Below are 15839 nucleotides of genomic sequence, written 5' to 3' on the forward strand. Positions count from 1 at the left end.
GCCTGAAGTCATCAGTCCCCTAGAACTTAGAACTACTTAAACCTAACTAACCTAAGGACATCACACACATCCATGCCCGAGGCAGTATTCGAACCTGCGACCGTAGCGGTAGCGCGGTTCCAGACTGTAGCGCCTAGAACCGCTCGGCCCCCCCGGCCGGCTTCGTTTCTAGGTCCCCGGTTTAAAAATGCATATATACATACAAAGTAAAAGTGCAAGTTATAAGCCGGCAGTTGTGACCGAGCGGTTCTTGGCGCTTCAGTCTGGAACCACGCTGCTGCCACGGTCACAGGTTCGAATCCTGCCCCGGGCATGGATGTGTGTGATGTCCTTAGGTTTGTTGGGTTTAAGTAGTTCTAAGTCTTGGGGCCTGATGACCTCAGATGTTAAGTCCCATAGTGCTCAGAGCCATTTGAACCATTTGAATTTCGCAAGTTATAGACACACTAATCTCCTCGCTGGTTGATACAGGATGTTTCTGTACGAGCGTGCAAAACCGTAACGGGACGTACAGAATGCCCCACTGGACAATCTGAGGGAACCTGCGGTCAGAGAAGCCAGCTTAAGGAGATACAGGAATAAACTTGTCTACCGCTTTGTCTAGGATTACTGCCTTCCAGCTTATTTACAACTAACATGCGTACAAGTTCACACATACTTTGCTGTTTATTTACATGTATATTCTTTATTCCCTGCAAGGAAACAAGGAGGACGAACCTGATTACTAGGAAGTGTACCTGGCCGTCTGAATGGCCACTTGAGGTTCGTGCAAAGAGCTCTACCAGAGTTGTTAGAGAACGTACCCATCGCTGTTAGTGATAGGATGTTGATACATGATGGTACACTGCATGCATGTCCGCAACCATGTCAATGCTGTATTCCTTGGTCGCTGGATTGGAAGGGGAGGTACTGTTCCGTGTCCTGCGGTGTCACCAGACCTGAATCCCCTTGATTATTTGCTATGGGGGTATCTAAAGTCACATATGTACGAGACCCCTGTAGATACGGAGGTGGAATTAGCTGCCAGAATTATACTGCCTGTGATGTGGTTCGAAACACACCAGGGATATTTGTGAGGGTGCGTCAGAATCTTGTTCACCAATGTCATGCTTGCATTGAGGTTGATGGCCGTCCGTTTCAGCACATTTTGCAAGGTAGACTGCAAATGGTACATTCATTGTGTCGGTGAAGGTATTTGGAGTCAATTGTAACTAATGTAAATAAAAAGTACATAGTAATGTGATTTTATTCCTATTATCTCCTTAACCTGCTTCTCCGACCACATGTTCCCTACATTTAATTGTTCAGTGGAGCTTCCTCTACGTGCTGTTAAATTTTTTTCCCCCTTTGACGGGAACACAGTGCGTAATGCGTCAATGCTCGTGAAATGCTATACGTGAAAGACTAATGTACCAAGAAGCACAAAAAATTCTTCTTCTATGACGACACACGCTCTTATCTTCCGATATGCCTCTTCGAGAGTTTGCAGTACGACCTCAAAATTGAACTTTCTTCCAGAGGCTATGTATCGCTTGCCGACAACGTGTGGTAAATCAGCAAGTGAGGTGGCTCAGCAACAAGACACTGGAGGGCTGTGGGGCGTATCCCCGTTCGGCCATAAATATTTACACTTTCCACTGCATCCATAAATAGCTTAAGGCAAGAATATTACCGATCTTCCTTCTCCTGCTTCTCCTCTTCCTCGTCCGCGTAGTGAATCAAGTGACAGTCTTAGATTAATTGGCATGTTTCAGGGTTCAAGGTTTCTGTATCGAAGAGGATGCTCACAAAATACTTGTACGACCTGAAGTGGAAAACTGCATCAGTGCGTTTGGTCTTTGACGAAGAGGAGACTGGCCTGTTGAGCATATAATAAAAAGATTCTACTAGAAGCCGAATGTTCTGCATAAACGAAACACACAATGTGTCCAAGTAAACGTAACAGGACCTATAATGGTTCAAATGGCTCTGAGCACTATGGGACTTAACATCGAAGGTCATCAGTCCCCTAGACTTAGAACTACTTAAACCTAACTAACCTAAGGACACCACACACATCCATGCCCGAGGCAGGATTCGAACCTGCGACCGTAGCAGCAGCGCGGTTCCGGACTAAAGTGTCTAGAAGCGCTCGGCCACAACGGCCGGCGGACCTCTAAAGTTCTGACAGTGTATTAACGGTTTTGCAGGTAGGATCGACAGCAATGTAAGATCGCTCGCTGCCGGCGCTATTGTCCACAGGAAAGTGTAATGGTTGGATGCTCGTAAGTAAATACTGGTATACCTACACAAAATTTCCAATAGGTGTAACAAGTAGCAACTATTCTTAAAGGTAGATAAATATAAGATAAGGCCCGTAACAAGGCAAGAGAAAAAGATTAAGTGGTGAGTACCTTGAAAACGTCACATCGTTACAAGTTTTCAGAGGCGAAAATAAAAGGGTATACGAAATAGGATGATCACGTAAAAGCAGTATCAGACAAGGTCAACGGAAGGCTTAGGTTTGTTGGAAGAGTTCTCGAAAGTGCGCTGCGTCTGTAAATGAGAACGTATACAAGAAGTTAGTCCTGACGGCTGTGTTCCAGCGTTTGGAGTTCATATGAAGTAGGAGTGGCAGTAGATATCGAATGAATTCTAAGACGCACTGAAAGGATCGTTACATGACGAGGTACAGCCCATACGAAATGGTAGCAGAAATACTCGGAAAACTTAAATGGGAATCCTGGGAAGAATGGCGACGTACGAGGCGTGTTTTTTTTAATTAAGTACCGTTTTGAAATTAAAAAAAGACGTGCTAAGATAACTCAATAATTTTATTTTTACATGAAAGTCTGTACCTTAATCTACACACTGACGCCATTACACTTTGATTCTTCCTTGTTTACTTTGTGTACTGAGTGTTTAAGATGCCTCCGATAATCGTGAGTCCAGCCGATTGTGAAGTACGGGCTGTTACAAGATTTCTTAGTGCTAAAGGCCTAAAAGTGATCGATATTCATCGTGAGATCTGTGCAGTTTACGGAGAAAACATTATGAGTGATGGAATGGTAAGAAAGTGGGTGAGAGCATTTAAAGAGGGCCGCACAAATGTGCATGATGAACAACGGAGTGGGCGTCCTTCGGTCGTTAATGAAAGTTTGGTGCAGGAAGTGGACAATAAGGTGAGAGAAAACAGAAGCTTTACGATTTCCTCCTTGCGGGATGACTTTCCTAATGTTTCTCGTAGTGTTTTGTATGGCATTGTGACCGAGCACTTGAATTACCGAAAATTGTGCACACGTTGGGTACCGAAAATGTTGACAGATCTGCACAAAACCAAACGTTTAGACAGTGCATTGACTTTTCTTGAGCGGTACCACAACGACGGTGATGATTTCTTGAGCCAAATTGTTACGGGCGATGAAACATGGGTGGCCTACGTCACACCAGAATCAAAGCAACAGTCCATGTAAGTTGATCAAGGGCATCGTTTTGCTGCAATGCAATGCCCGTCCGCATGTGACGAATCAGACCAAAGATCTCATCACATATTTTAGATGGGAAACTCTAGATCATTCTCCGTGCAGCCCCGGCCCAGTGACTACCATCTGTTCCTGCACTTGAAGAAACACCTGGGCGGTAAGCGTCTTCTTGCCGGCCCTGGTGGTCTCGCGGTTCTAGGCGCTCAGTCCGGAACCGCGAGATTGCTACGGTCGCAGGTTCGAATCCTGCCTCGGGCATGGATGTGTGTGATGTCCTTAGGTTAGTTAGGTTTACGTAGTTCTAAGTTCTAGGGGACTGATGACCTCAGATGTTAAGTCCCATAGTGCTCACAGCCATTTGAACCATTTTTTGGTAAGCGTCTTCAAGACGATGACGAAGTCAAAACAGTGGCGATGCAGTGGTTAACAAGTCAGGCGGCAGACTTCTATGAGGAGGGTATTCAAAAGCTGGTACAACGTTATGACAAGTGCCTCAATATTGACGTAAATTATGTAGAAATGTAGACTAAGGTACAGGCTTTCATGTAAAAAAAGATTATTGAGATATCTTAGCACGTCTTTTTTTAATTTCGAAACGGTACCTATTTAAAAAAAACACGACTCTTACATCTCGTGTAATTTAGAGAACCTGTGTTTGACGAAGACTGTTCGTTCGACCACACTACTACCTTCTTACAAGGACATTCTGAAAAGTAATGCCTCCGAATCCTTTATGTTAAAATTCTTAAAGCTTTTTTAAATAAATCAAACGGTGTTAATGCTCTACATCTCTGTTCTTCATGTCTACACATTTACTTCGCAACTTAGTCACCCTGGCGACGAACTCACTCCCCAACAAGACACCAGTCCGTTGACACCGCTACTGCACATTATTTGATTTTGTTAACGGAGCGACAACCTCACCTCTGCTTTCACCGCCTCATCCCTATCAAAGTGAAGTCCGCGATTGAGTTCTTTAAAATTTGGAAACAGACGAAAATCTGGTGGGGCCAGGTCGGTATTGCATGGAGATCTAATCGATGCCAGTGGACCCAAGGGATAGTTTCAGACGTTGAAGCGTTCTTGTGTCGTCTGACATTGTCATGCCGAAGTAGATGGTACTCCATGTGTGGATGAACTCTTCGAATTCGAAACTCAATTACAACACGCTGTTTCTCACGGACCGACATAGTTATGTTTTACAACGCCGTGTTACAAGCTACGATTCGAAGCCCTCTAGCGGCAGAGGGCTGACACAGGTAGACATGAAGAATGAAGAAGTAGAATGTTAATAACGTTTGTTTTATTTAAAAGCCTTTAAGAGTTTTCACATAAAAAATTCGAAGGCATTACTTTTCAGCACGCCCTCGTGTATCTCTTGCCGGGAACACGTATATAACAAAGATTAGGACGTGTACAGGTAGAGAGTACACGTAACAGCAAAACTCGTATCAGCTGGAGAAGACGGTTGGGTCCATCGGCGAAATATTGTGAACAAAATGGAGACAACAGCTAAGGACAATGCCTGGAAGCATACCAGTATCCATAATGAATCTCCTGTAGAAAACGAGACGGTTAAGTCAACAGAAGGCTTAGTAAAAATATCAGTCTATTGTCTTTTCAATAGCGTCTTTACTATCAGGAATTACGTTTCTATGGCATAGATTCATCGCCAGAGCTTCCGTTGCTATGTACAGAACTTCATTACGATATCAACATGCTAGAAACGCGAATCCGTGGAAGTACAGTACCTTCTTAAATTACAATTTGCGAAACTGTCGTGGAATATAATACGCTACAGAATTACAGTGGAATACTTAGAGACTTATCGTCGATAGTTACAGTACAACTTAGAATTATGCCGATTTCAGGTTTCAGAAACATCATTTATAGCATAGGTATTTCAGCAGAACGAAGACAATAAATAACTTACATGCTGTGCGGCGTAGCAATTGCGTTTTTCCACGCTGAAATCCCAAGGGAATTCCCTACGTAGGACTTGAAGCCGTGATGATGAAGCTCTGACTTAGAAAAGTACCTCGACAAAGCAAAGACACTATTGAAGAAACAGTAGACGGGTTGTATTATATTGTTTCTCATTTGGAATGAATAAAGATAAATACAAATCCCGTGTTAGAGCATATGTAATGCGATAACAGAATTCAAACACGCCTCAGTTGCGACCAACACCAAGTTCGCGAACTGTCACCGCAGATTGTTCTGAAAGTACTTTCCCAGGGTAAAATACACATATCGGAAAGTATACGTTTATGGCAAACTAGGAAACAATATCGCATAGGAGAGTGAATATAGGAAGTTTAATGTCTTACTTGTTTATCCCAAACTCTTAAAATTGGTGGCAAGTTGCGTTCCTGATACGATGTTATTTTTATTATAATCAGATGTTGCACTTGCATGTGCTCCTGCTCACAAACACACACACAGAGAGAGAGAGAGAGAGAGAGCAGTTAATCTACACTACTTACCTGATCCACGACATGTGCTTTATTTCAGAACTCAGTTCATGATCTTTACCTGCATGTTGGGTTTCTTTTATGGAGTATTTTATATTATGAAAATCTGTTGTCATATAAGGCGATACAGAGCCAGTGACTTTGCAATGAAAATTAGATTTTATAGTGACAGTACCAAATTTAGATCCAATCGATAATCTGCCACAAAATCTATCGAGTTTCAGGTCGCTCCACCTGTTCCGGAATGAAACGTTATCAGTAGTCTACAGAATATAACCTGTCATTGAACTCTAGACATTTAAACTGTAAACACATTGCAATGAGATACAAACAAGCTCTAAAAGGCATCCGGCAATACGTGCGCGGGTTCGAAACGTATGACGAAAAATACAACACAGCAGTAACCTTTTTGTATGCTTAGTACCGAAATTATATAACTCTAATTTCAGTCTTTAAATTTGACTTGTCCGTTGTCGATGTTGCTTAGTTCGTCCATACTGGTGTGATCTAGAGGAAAGTTATGCGAGGAAACAGGAAGAAAGTGCAGTTTATTCCCTCCAAGGTCGAAAGAAAGGAAGATCTGGCTTTAGCGTCCCGTTAATAACGTTGCCATTAGAGACAGAGTGTAAGTTCGAATTCTGCAGGACGGAGAAGGGAATCGTCCAAGACCTTTCCAGAATTACCACCTTGCAGTTTGCCTTAGGAGGTGTATGAATACCACAGAAAACCCAAATGGCCATCTTGTTCGGTTTAAAATGGTTCAAATGGCTCTGAGCACTATTGGACTTAACATATATGGTCATCAGTCCCCTAGAACTTAGAACTACTTAAACTTTACTAACCTAAGGACATCACACAACACCCAGTCATCACGAGGCAGAGAAAATCCCTGACCCCGCCGGGAATCGAATCTGGGAACCCGGACGTGGGAAGCGAGAACGTTACCGCACGACCACGAGCTGCGGACTGTTCGGTTTATTCTCCTAACTTTTTAGATAGTCATATTGACAAACCTTAGAAGTCTGAGTGACATGCTAGAATGCTTTCTGTCTTATTTATCTTGGAGAACTCACGTGCAATTCTTCGTCGTATTTGTCAAGGTTGTACTGTAAAAAATCAGTGTGGGGTTTACACTGAAAAAATTGTAACACTGTGAGATCGTGACGCGACAAACTATCACATATTTTGTACTCGTTGTGCTCCAAGCCTTGTAAATATTTGAAGGAAATCATATTTAAGAGCCACAATGGGCAGCTGATGAAATAAACCTACTACCAGTTTCGATCAGCAGATCAGCAAGTAACTCAAAATTATTTACGTCAGCCTCGTACGATGTTCTTACTGTGGTGTCAAGAAAAAAAAAAAAGTTTTATTTTACGTTTTGGCGCCACAGCACAACCGCCGTAATTAGCTAACATAAATAATTTTGTGTTACTTGACGATCTGTTGATCAAAAATAGTAGTGAATAAAGCATTTATTTCATCAGAGGCTTTTTGTGGCTTTTAAATATGATTTCCGTGAATTATTAAGTATCAGGCATCGAACTCTTAGCATTAAACTCACACTACATTATGAGAAAAACTACGTAGTTTTTGGCATCGTTGATTCAATTTAGTAAGAAGGGTTTTAGGGCAGTTTTATCTGACACAGATTACTTTCTACCACCTCAAAATTCCGTTTACTGTAATTTGTCTGCCTCCTGCTTTAAAAACAGATTCCGCCCAAATGTATCTGTTTCACCGAACTCATTTAACTACGGCGAGAAATGTCACGCGCAGTGCGATGCAATATATGTAATATAAGCAATTTAGGTGAATATAAACGATTTAGGTAGAAGGTAGCGCATGGAAACTTAAAATTTCCAGAAAATTAATCGCAGCATATCGTTGTTCCTCCTAGAATGGTTTTTGACTGTATATGTAACACGCAGCTGATAAAAATTACGTACATACGTGCTATGACAGCAGTGTCAAGTAACGGCTTACGGTGTAAGAGCCGTGCCTGCGTACTGTGTGACCGTAGCAGTGCGAACGCTGAGAGCGCGCTTCTAAGACGCTCGCTGCGCTGTTTGCTTGTGCGTGTTGAAGGAGAAAAGACGCCGTCCCAGTGGTGAACGCGCAGTTCGGCGAAATCTCTGAGCGCTCTGCTGCAGCGGCCGTCGCCGAGCTCGGCCGGGGCCGCCGAGCTTCGGGCGCCCTCGGTTCGGCTCGGACGTCTCCGGCGCCGTCACTGGCTACGAGTCGGCCAGTTGCCGAGAGACAGTCGCGGTGGGAGGTTGCGTTGCGCCACTCAGTTGTCTATATCGATTTGCGACCTCCACCTTTTTCTCGCGTCGCACCATTTCGTGAGTGACTATTAAACGCGTCACGCGGGGACACACTCGTCAGTGCTCGTCGCGCGGTGGCAGATGCTGCGGTCGTCGCGCGGTACCGCTACTTGACACGCAGAGCTACGCCTCGCTGACCGCTGCGCGGCTACCACCGAGTCCACTACACTGCAACGCTGGAGGAAGAAGCGGCCGCGACCCACTAGGCGCATGTGAGGCTGTCTGCGGGCCCTGCCGCCGCTATGAGCTGTTTTTAAGGCGACGGCATGCCCCGCTGCGACCGCCGAGCGTGGGCGAGCGCTCCCGCGCTATGCCTGCTTCTGCTGCTGCCGGTGTCTGCCCAGACGTCGACCGCAGCTGCCACGCTATCGCCCGCCGCCCCGACGACGCAGCACGTCTCCGTGACGGGAGGCAAATGCATGACAGGCCTGGACTTCCACGGTTACACCGTCCCCAAAGGCCGGATAGTTGTCGAGTACGGCAGCTCTCTGGAGATTTACTGCTTCATCGATCCGCATTTCGTGGCCACCAAAGGGCGCAACGCCAGCGACATTAGGTTCTACCGCAATGCCACACCGCTACCCCAGGAGTACATCCAAGTCCTCAATGCCACCACGGCGAGACTGCTCGAGCCTCATCCCGAAGTGTCGTCCAGCAAGTATTACTGTAGGCTGCACCAGGGAGGCAAGAAACAGAGCTTACTGTGCCTCAACGAGGTGGTCGTCGCGTATAAACCACAGCCTGTTGACAAGTTCTCGTGCCTGTCCTGGAACTGGGAGAGTCTGAACTGCACATGGACGGCACCCGAAAACCCGCTGAGGACGCGTTACAAAATAATGTACGCCCTACTCGGCCGTGGGACACGCTGGGTGTACAAATGTCCACAAGAGACTGAAGACAGCGGATACTGTTATTGGGACACACGAACCGACCCGATGTTCAGACCGACGCATCAGTACATCGCTTTTACGTTCACAGGAAGCAATGATCTCGGAAATGTGACATTTCCTCGGATAAAATTCCACGTATTTGCTCACGTCTTGCCCGCCAAGCCCCTGTACCTCGTCTCCGAGGATATAACTACAAATAGTGCGCTTCTGCAGTGGGACATCGCCATGAACATGAAGAAGTTCCCACCCGGCCTCGATCGCATGATACAGTACAAGTCCGTGTGCGACCCGTCTGACGCCTGGGAGACAGCTGATACGTCACAGCTGGAGAAGATGAGCACCAATTACACACTAACCGGACTGCGTTATCCTAATGCGCTGTACGACGTAAGACTGTACCTGAAGTCGCCCATGGCCACCGGCGATCACATGTGGTCGGAACCTGCATCACACACGTTCAAAACGCTGCCTACTGTGCCGTCTTTCCCTCCAAAGACCGACAGCGGCAGTTTTCATATCATCGGAAGACTGAACCGGCGAGACATTATCATCTACTGGCAGCGCATTCCCAGATGCTCTGAGAATGGAGACGACTTCTCGTACGATGTTTCGTCTGTGGAGCAGAATGGCAAGTTGGTGAATATCAAGCCGAACAAGATTGGGAAAAGTTACGCCCAGTTCGATCAGCTGACTACAGACAGCTACACCTTCAGGATCGTGTCGACGAATAAGGAGGGCCCTTCGGAGGAGAGTTCAGTTGTCCATGTGCCTTCCAAGCAGACGCTTCCACCAACACCGACAGGCTTCACCAAATACGTCAACGAGAAAGGTGTTATTCAGCTGTCGTGGAATCATCCTTCCGATAAAGAGTGGGCAGGAATGATCGACAGCTACACCGTGTTTTGGTGCCAAAATGATCGCGACGGACCCAATCATTGCTCCGGTTTCTTGAACTGGACTCGCGTGTCTAAAGACGTACGAACCATGAACATTACAGTGCGCGAGGGTAAAGTTTACGAATTCGCAATATCCTCGAATACCAACACTTCGAGCAGCGGCATGATTTGGGCTACATGTACATTGAGACCTAACAGCGGGCTGGAAAAGGTGAAAGAAATCGAAATAAGTAGTGTGGGCTCCACGTATATTGAAGTACATTTCGAGATGGAGTGTCAGAATCGGCTGCAGAATGTGTCACAGTACAATATTTACTACTGCCCCATAGTGTCGCCTCACAACGCGACGTGCAGGACAGAGGAGGAGGTTCTGATAGTGCGCGGTCACAACGTGTCTGTCCAGGCGAGTATTACCAATCTGCAGCCGTATACTACTTACATGATTTACGTGGCGAGGGAGGCAAACGGAATAATGAGTGATGCGAGTAATCCCAAGTACACCACAACACTGGAAGCGGCGCCCACCATTCCGCTGGATGTGACCGTGACGGGAGTAACAAATGACTCCATGACAGTGTCGTGGGTGCCTCCGCTGTCTATGAATGGTAAACTCAACCATTATGACGTCCTGTACAACCATCATCTCGTCGAGTTAGGGCCCGACGAAAAGGAATCGGTGACTCTCAGGAACCTCAGCAGCTACACCGTGTACAATGTGTATGTGAGGGCGTGTACGATGCCGCGCAGCTTGGAATGTTCCAATTATACAGAGCCTGTCACGAAGCGAACCGAGATAGGGCTGCCGGGTACGATAGAGAGGCCCGTAGCGCACGTGCAGAACTTTTCTAGGATCGTGTTCAAGTGGAAAGCGCCAGACCACGCTGGCGGGAAACTGGATTACTACCAGGTGTGGGTACAGCCGTCCGACGACGCTAACGCGACCAGGGTGTACAACATTACAGCGACGCAGGCCGCCAACAGGACGGCCGATATAAAGATTCCAGAGTGCCGCGACCCAAACCGCATCTATCGCCTGGCCATCAGAGCGGTGAACGTGAACGACCAACGGCCGAAGCGCTCATTCTACGGGCCGTGGAGCGAATGGGCCGAGGCGTACTGCAGCTCCGTCGACCCGATCGAAATGACGACTATTATAAAGTGGTGCATGATATCGGTCTCGATACTAGTGTTCTTCATCATAGTGGGATTCCTGATGTGGAAGCTCGTCGTGTGGTTCAATGTGGCGCACAAGATAGAGGTGAAGCTGCCGCCCGGACTGGCGCCGCTGACGATCGACAAGGAGAAGGAGGACGGCTACCACATGAACGTGCCGTGGCAGATCTACAGCATCCGCGACGCGGGCAAGGCCGGCGGGGACGCGAGAGGGGAGCCAGACTGCACTCTGCTGGGGAGCGGCGCGCAGCGCAGCCCTAGCGGGGACAGCAGCGGCTGCAGCTCGGACCGCGACTGCCCCTCGTCGTCGCTGACCACGGCCACGCGCGTCTCCTCCGCCACCGACTCCGGCGCCGAGGCGGACGGCGAGCGCTGCCGCCAGACGCGGCCGCTCTCCTGCCTCTTCTCGGCCGACTACCCCGGCGCCAAGGCTGCCCCCGCCTCCTGGAGCACCCCCGACCTGACGGCAGCGCTGGCCGGCGCCTGTCTCGCCCCCGCCCCCGCGGTGGCGGCGTCCGCTCTAGGCGGCAGCGCGCGCGACGTGCCTTCCGGGGCCGGAGAGCCCTACTGCCGCGCCGGCTACCTGCCCAGCCCCCCGCCGCCGCCGCCACCGCTCGCCGCCTCCAGGGGCTACGTGAGCGTCGCCAGCGTATCTACCGCCCCCAAGCAGCCGCCGCCGCTCGCCGGCAGCGGCAGTGTCGACGACTGGCTCAGCGCCCTCGAGGCGGCGGAGGTGGTCGGCTCGAAGCAACAACCTCTCGGCGCCGAAGTCGACAAGGCTGCGGCTGGCCGCGGGTACGTATCGCTGCCGTTCGCGTCCGGCGTCGCGACGGCCGCCCCCGCCGCCTCCGTCCCGGGCTACGTGACGCTCGCCAGCCTCCCGGCGCGAGGCGACGATCCGCCTCCACCGGCGCCGCCCCCGGCGCAGGAAGACGTGCCGCCGTTCATCCGGCAGAGAATGGCCGACATGAGGGCGCTACGACGGCGCAGGAGGGCGGACCAGCGACCGGAGGCGGCGTCGGACCCGGGAATAATCATCCCCGCCAAGGACGTGGAGGCCGACGTGCCCGCCTACTACGCGCCCGAGACTGAGGCCGCCCCCGACTACGTCAAGCTGTCCTACGTGCAGTGCCGGCCGGATTCGCACTCTGTGGACAGCGGGACGGCCAACTCCGAGGACTCGTCAGACGAGCGGCCGCAATCGCCACCTGTGAGCCTGTCGGAAACCGCGCAGACGCGGGAGGCGCCCCCGCTACTCATGTCCTTCCGCTGACGCAGACAGCACCTCTAGACGTTCCATCCCCCTCACCACTCCACTCACGATCGTTGATATTTTGTATAAGCACTTTTATAAAGGAGATCTGTTTGTGAAATGTTGTTGTTGTTATTGTTGTCCAAGTGTTTGCTCAGATTGAGCATTATACCACTAATGTGGCCCCGGTGAAACAGTTGTGCGTGTGTCTGTGTTTTAGTGTGCTTGTGGTGACTACGGATGTTAATTTTGTGGCGAAGAAATATTTCGTAATAGCTCCTCCTGAAACAATAACATTTCGTTGTTCACGTCGGATTAATGTGTTTTCCAGATGACTCGCTTCTCGGGCTGTGTGTAGCAGAAAGGTATGAAGCCTTCGTTTCCCCCTCAGTGTTCTATGTGTTTTCATTGCATCTCTAATTGTGTGTGTGTGTGTGTGTGTGTGTGTGTGTGCGAGAGAGAGAGAGAGAGAGAGAGAGAGAGACAGAGAGAGAGAGAGAGAGAGAGAGAGAGAGAGAGAAGCAGGTACATTTCTATGTGTAATGACGAGAGGAATGTATATTTTATTACAAATTGCTGTTCAGACTCATTTATATCTTTTCATACAGGTATTGAGTATCTGCTGTCTGTTCAAGGATGGGTAAAAGTATGGACTGTGATAAAATCAGTAGTTGACTTTCCCGCAGTAATTTTTCTAGCGATAAGAAAACATTTTCTTTCGTTGAATTAACTTTTTCAGTCTTCCAGCAGTTGTTGAAATCCTTAAGGTTCCATTGTCCCAGGTTTAGCAGCTGTGCATATGTTTTATGCTTTTCTGGAAAGTGCTGATGAATTGTGTTTATTAAATTATACAACAAGTCATCACATTACTGAATCTGTTAGCCTTTTATAAGAGTAAGGCCCTAAGTACCTTCAAGTGTTGATGAAAGCATTTAGTGACTGCAGCTGTACGTAAAAGCTTCCCCCCACAAGCTGTTTTGTTGTGTACAGGCCATGCAAACAGCATCTTACAATGGTAAGGTGCTGATGTCTTATATATTGCAGCAGAATGTAAGGAAAGGAAAGAAAGTACCTGCAATGACAGCTCTTTGTAGTAATTACAAATTCATTATGGACATAATTGCAAAAGCTGCTCATTAGATATTCCATTATCTTTCACTCCTTCACATGTCTGCTCACTCAAGTACGTTGTAAGTCTCGAGCTGCATGAGATCACATCTGTTGTTCGTATGTGTACCTTCTAGTGTTGATAACTGTTTTGTTTGTGTTCCTGTACTGCTTGCCATGATATTTTGTGCTGTTTAGCCCTCACTATTTATGAGAAACCAGTTCTAATACGATAGTAAAAACATATAATATTTATAAATGTGCCAAAAATTCTTGTTAGTGTCAATGTTGTAAACTCCTTCACCTTTCAGTTTCCATTATTATGTTATTCAAAACAAAGTTTGCATCATAAAAATAAACTACTGTATCTAGAAACTGTGTTAACTGCTAACAACCTTCAACAATAAATCTTTTCCTTTAGTGCCATACCAAAATTTTCCACATTTTCTGTCACTGATACAATATTAATTTTCATTACAGTCATCCATCAGTTTCACGCAATGTAAATGTATTTCTCAGTGTCATTAACTATAAGCTTTGTGCACTATATCTGGCAATGCTTGTGTGATTTACCTGCTGGGAAATGTGAACATTCTGACAGGATATACTCAGTAATCATTATTTTCATTAACATCTGTACTTCATGATCTGCTGCATATTTCTTTCTCAAGATGGCACAAGTCATCTGTAAAGTGAAATTATGTTACATCAATAAAAGTTTATATAAGACCGACAGTGTGTTTTATCAATAACCATTTTTCTGTTGTATAATTTGACATTTTATGTTGCATGGTACCAGTAAATAAGGTGCTAACTACACTGTTTGTTATGTATTCTGTGTGTCTCTTGCAAAACAGTGTAATGAAGTGTGTTGAGGCAGTTTAAGGCTTTAACATAGGCCTAATTCAGTGATATGACAACTTGCTGGTCAGTTGCAGATAAGAATGTACAGTGAAACTACTTAAGGTGTATTAGCAATTCTTTTACAGTATATATTTTGAAGCTCTATATCAAAAACAGTCTACACAGTACAAAGTTTAGTCAGAGTGGAATATCATTCTTTTTATGTTATTTTGCTATCTGTTTACATTGTGGGTGGGCAATGGAAACACATTAGTTAAAGCACTTGCTTTGCATTCCGAATTAAGACACTGACTGAGAGTAACAGAGACCTCTTTAGAAATATTTAGCATCCAAGTTGTGAACTTCTTATACAGTACTGTCACACATAAAGGAGAAAAATTTTCTAAAAATTGGCATTTCCAGGATATTTTCCCAATCTACATCAAGTTAGGTGATTCCTCGGAGATGATAGTATTCTAAATGTTTATGTGATGTTTGGTTGTGAATTACATGCAGTAATATGCTGCATGCTTCAAGATTTGTTTTGTTTGCTGTGACATAATTGGTAAGTGAGAAAACTGTTACTAGAACGCTGTTGTGATGAGACAGTCTCTTAAGTTGTTTTTATTTTTCTGTAATACAGAATAGTTTTGTGTTTAAGGAACCTGTCAGTATTTGAACCGTAACACTAAAATCTCAGAGTGTAAAGGAAGGGAGCAGAAACAAAGAAAGGCAATAGAAGCAACGAATGTTTGCCGAGTAGGACAAGCATGGTGTTTTGACATTGTAAGTGTAGATCAGGTTAGTGGGTCGGTGCCAGTCCTTAACTAACAAGATGACAATTTTTTCAAAATGCCTATCATTGAAAATGTATTTTAATGTTGTTTGAACGTGTTTAGTATTTTTAAATATATGTTTTCAGTAGTAAACTACCTATAATATGCTAACAGTAAACCATGGTTGGAATGGCAAGTACACAACCCAGATGACACCAGAACCCAGCTGCATTGGCGGAGGGATTTGCATTTGTGTGTGTGTCTACATCTACATTTATACTCCGCAAGCCACCCAACGGTGTGTGTGTGTGTGTGTGTGTGTGTGTGTGTACTTCGATGGTAATGTGTTCTGACACCGACAGGTCCATCACTGCAAGTTTCAGCACTATCTTGCCATCTTGGTTCTCTGACACCCTTCTTGTAGCTGTGTGTGATGCAGTTACATTTATGTTGTCAGCTAGCTTGTGTCTTCTTTTCATCTGATCCTCTTCCCACTCACCCTTCCCCCTAGTATATCCTTTGTTATGCAATGTATTCTCATCCACTGTTATAACAAATTTATTTTCCTCCTCCTAATTGTTTCCAGTATTTATCTTTACTAGTTCACCTAGTATAACACAACCTTTTTCATTGTGCAGTT

General features: G+C 46.3%; 1 protein-coding gene across 1 annotated transcript; it reads left to right on the forward strand.

The window, feature by feature from the left end:
• Nucleotides 1-8195: 8195 nt before the first annotated feature.
• Nucleotides 8196-12975, forward strand: LOC126189050 (cytokine receptor-like). Its single transcript, XM_049930907.1, has one exon. The coding sequence runs from the start codon at nucleotides 8529-8531 to the stop codon at nucleotides 12492-12494; it is 3966 nt and encodes a 1321-aa protein (XP_049786864.1). The 5' UTR covers nucleotides 8196-8528; the 3' UTR covers nucleotides 12495-12975.
• Nucleotides 12976-15839: the final 2864 nt, after the last annotated feature.

The sequence above is a fragment of the Schistocerca cancellata genome, chromosome 5 (genome assembly GCF_023864275.1).
Source record: "Schistocerca cancellata isolate TAMUIC-IGC-003103 chromosome 5, iqSchCanc2.1, whole genome shotgun sequence".
NCBI classification, from domain to species: domain Eukaryota; kingdom Metazoa; phylum Arthropoda; class Insecta; order Orthoptera; family Acrididae; genus Schistocerca; species Schistocerca cancellata.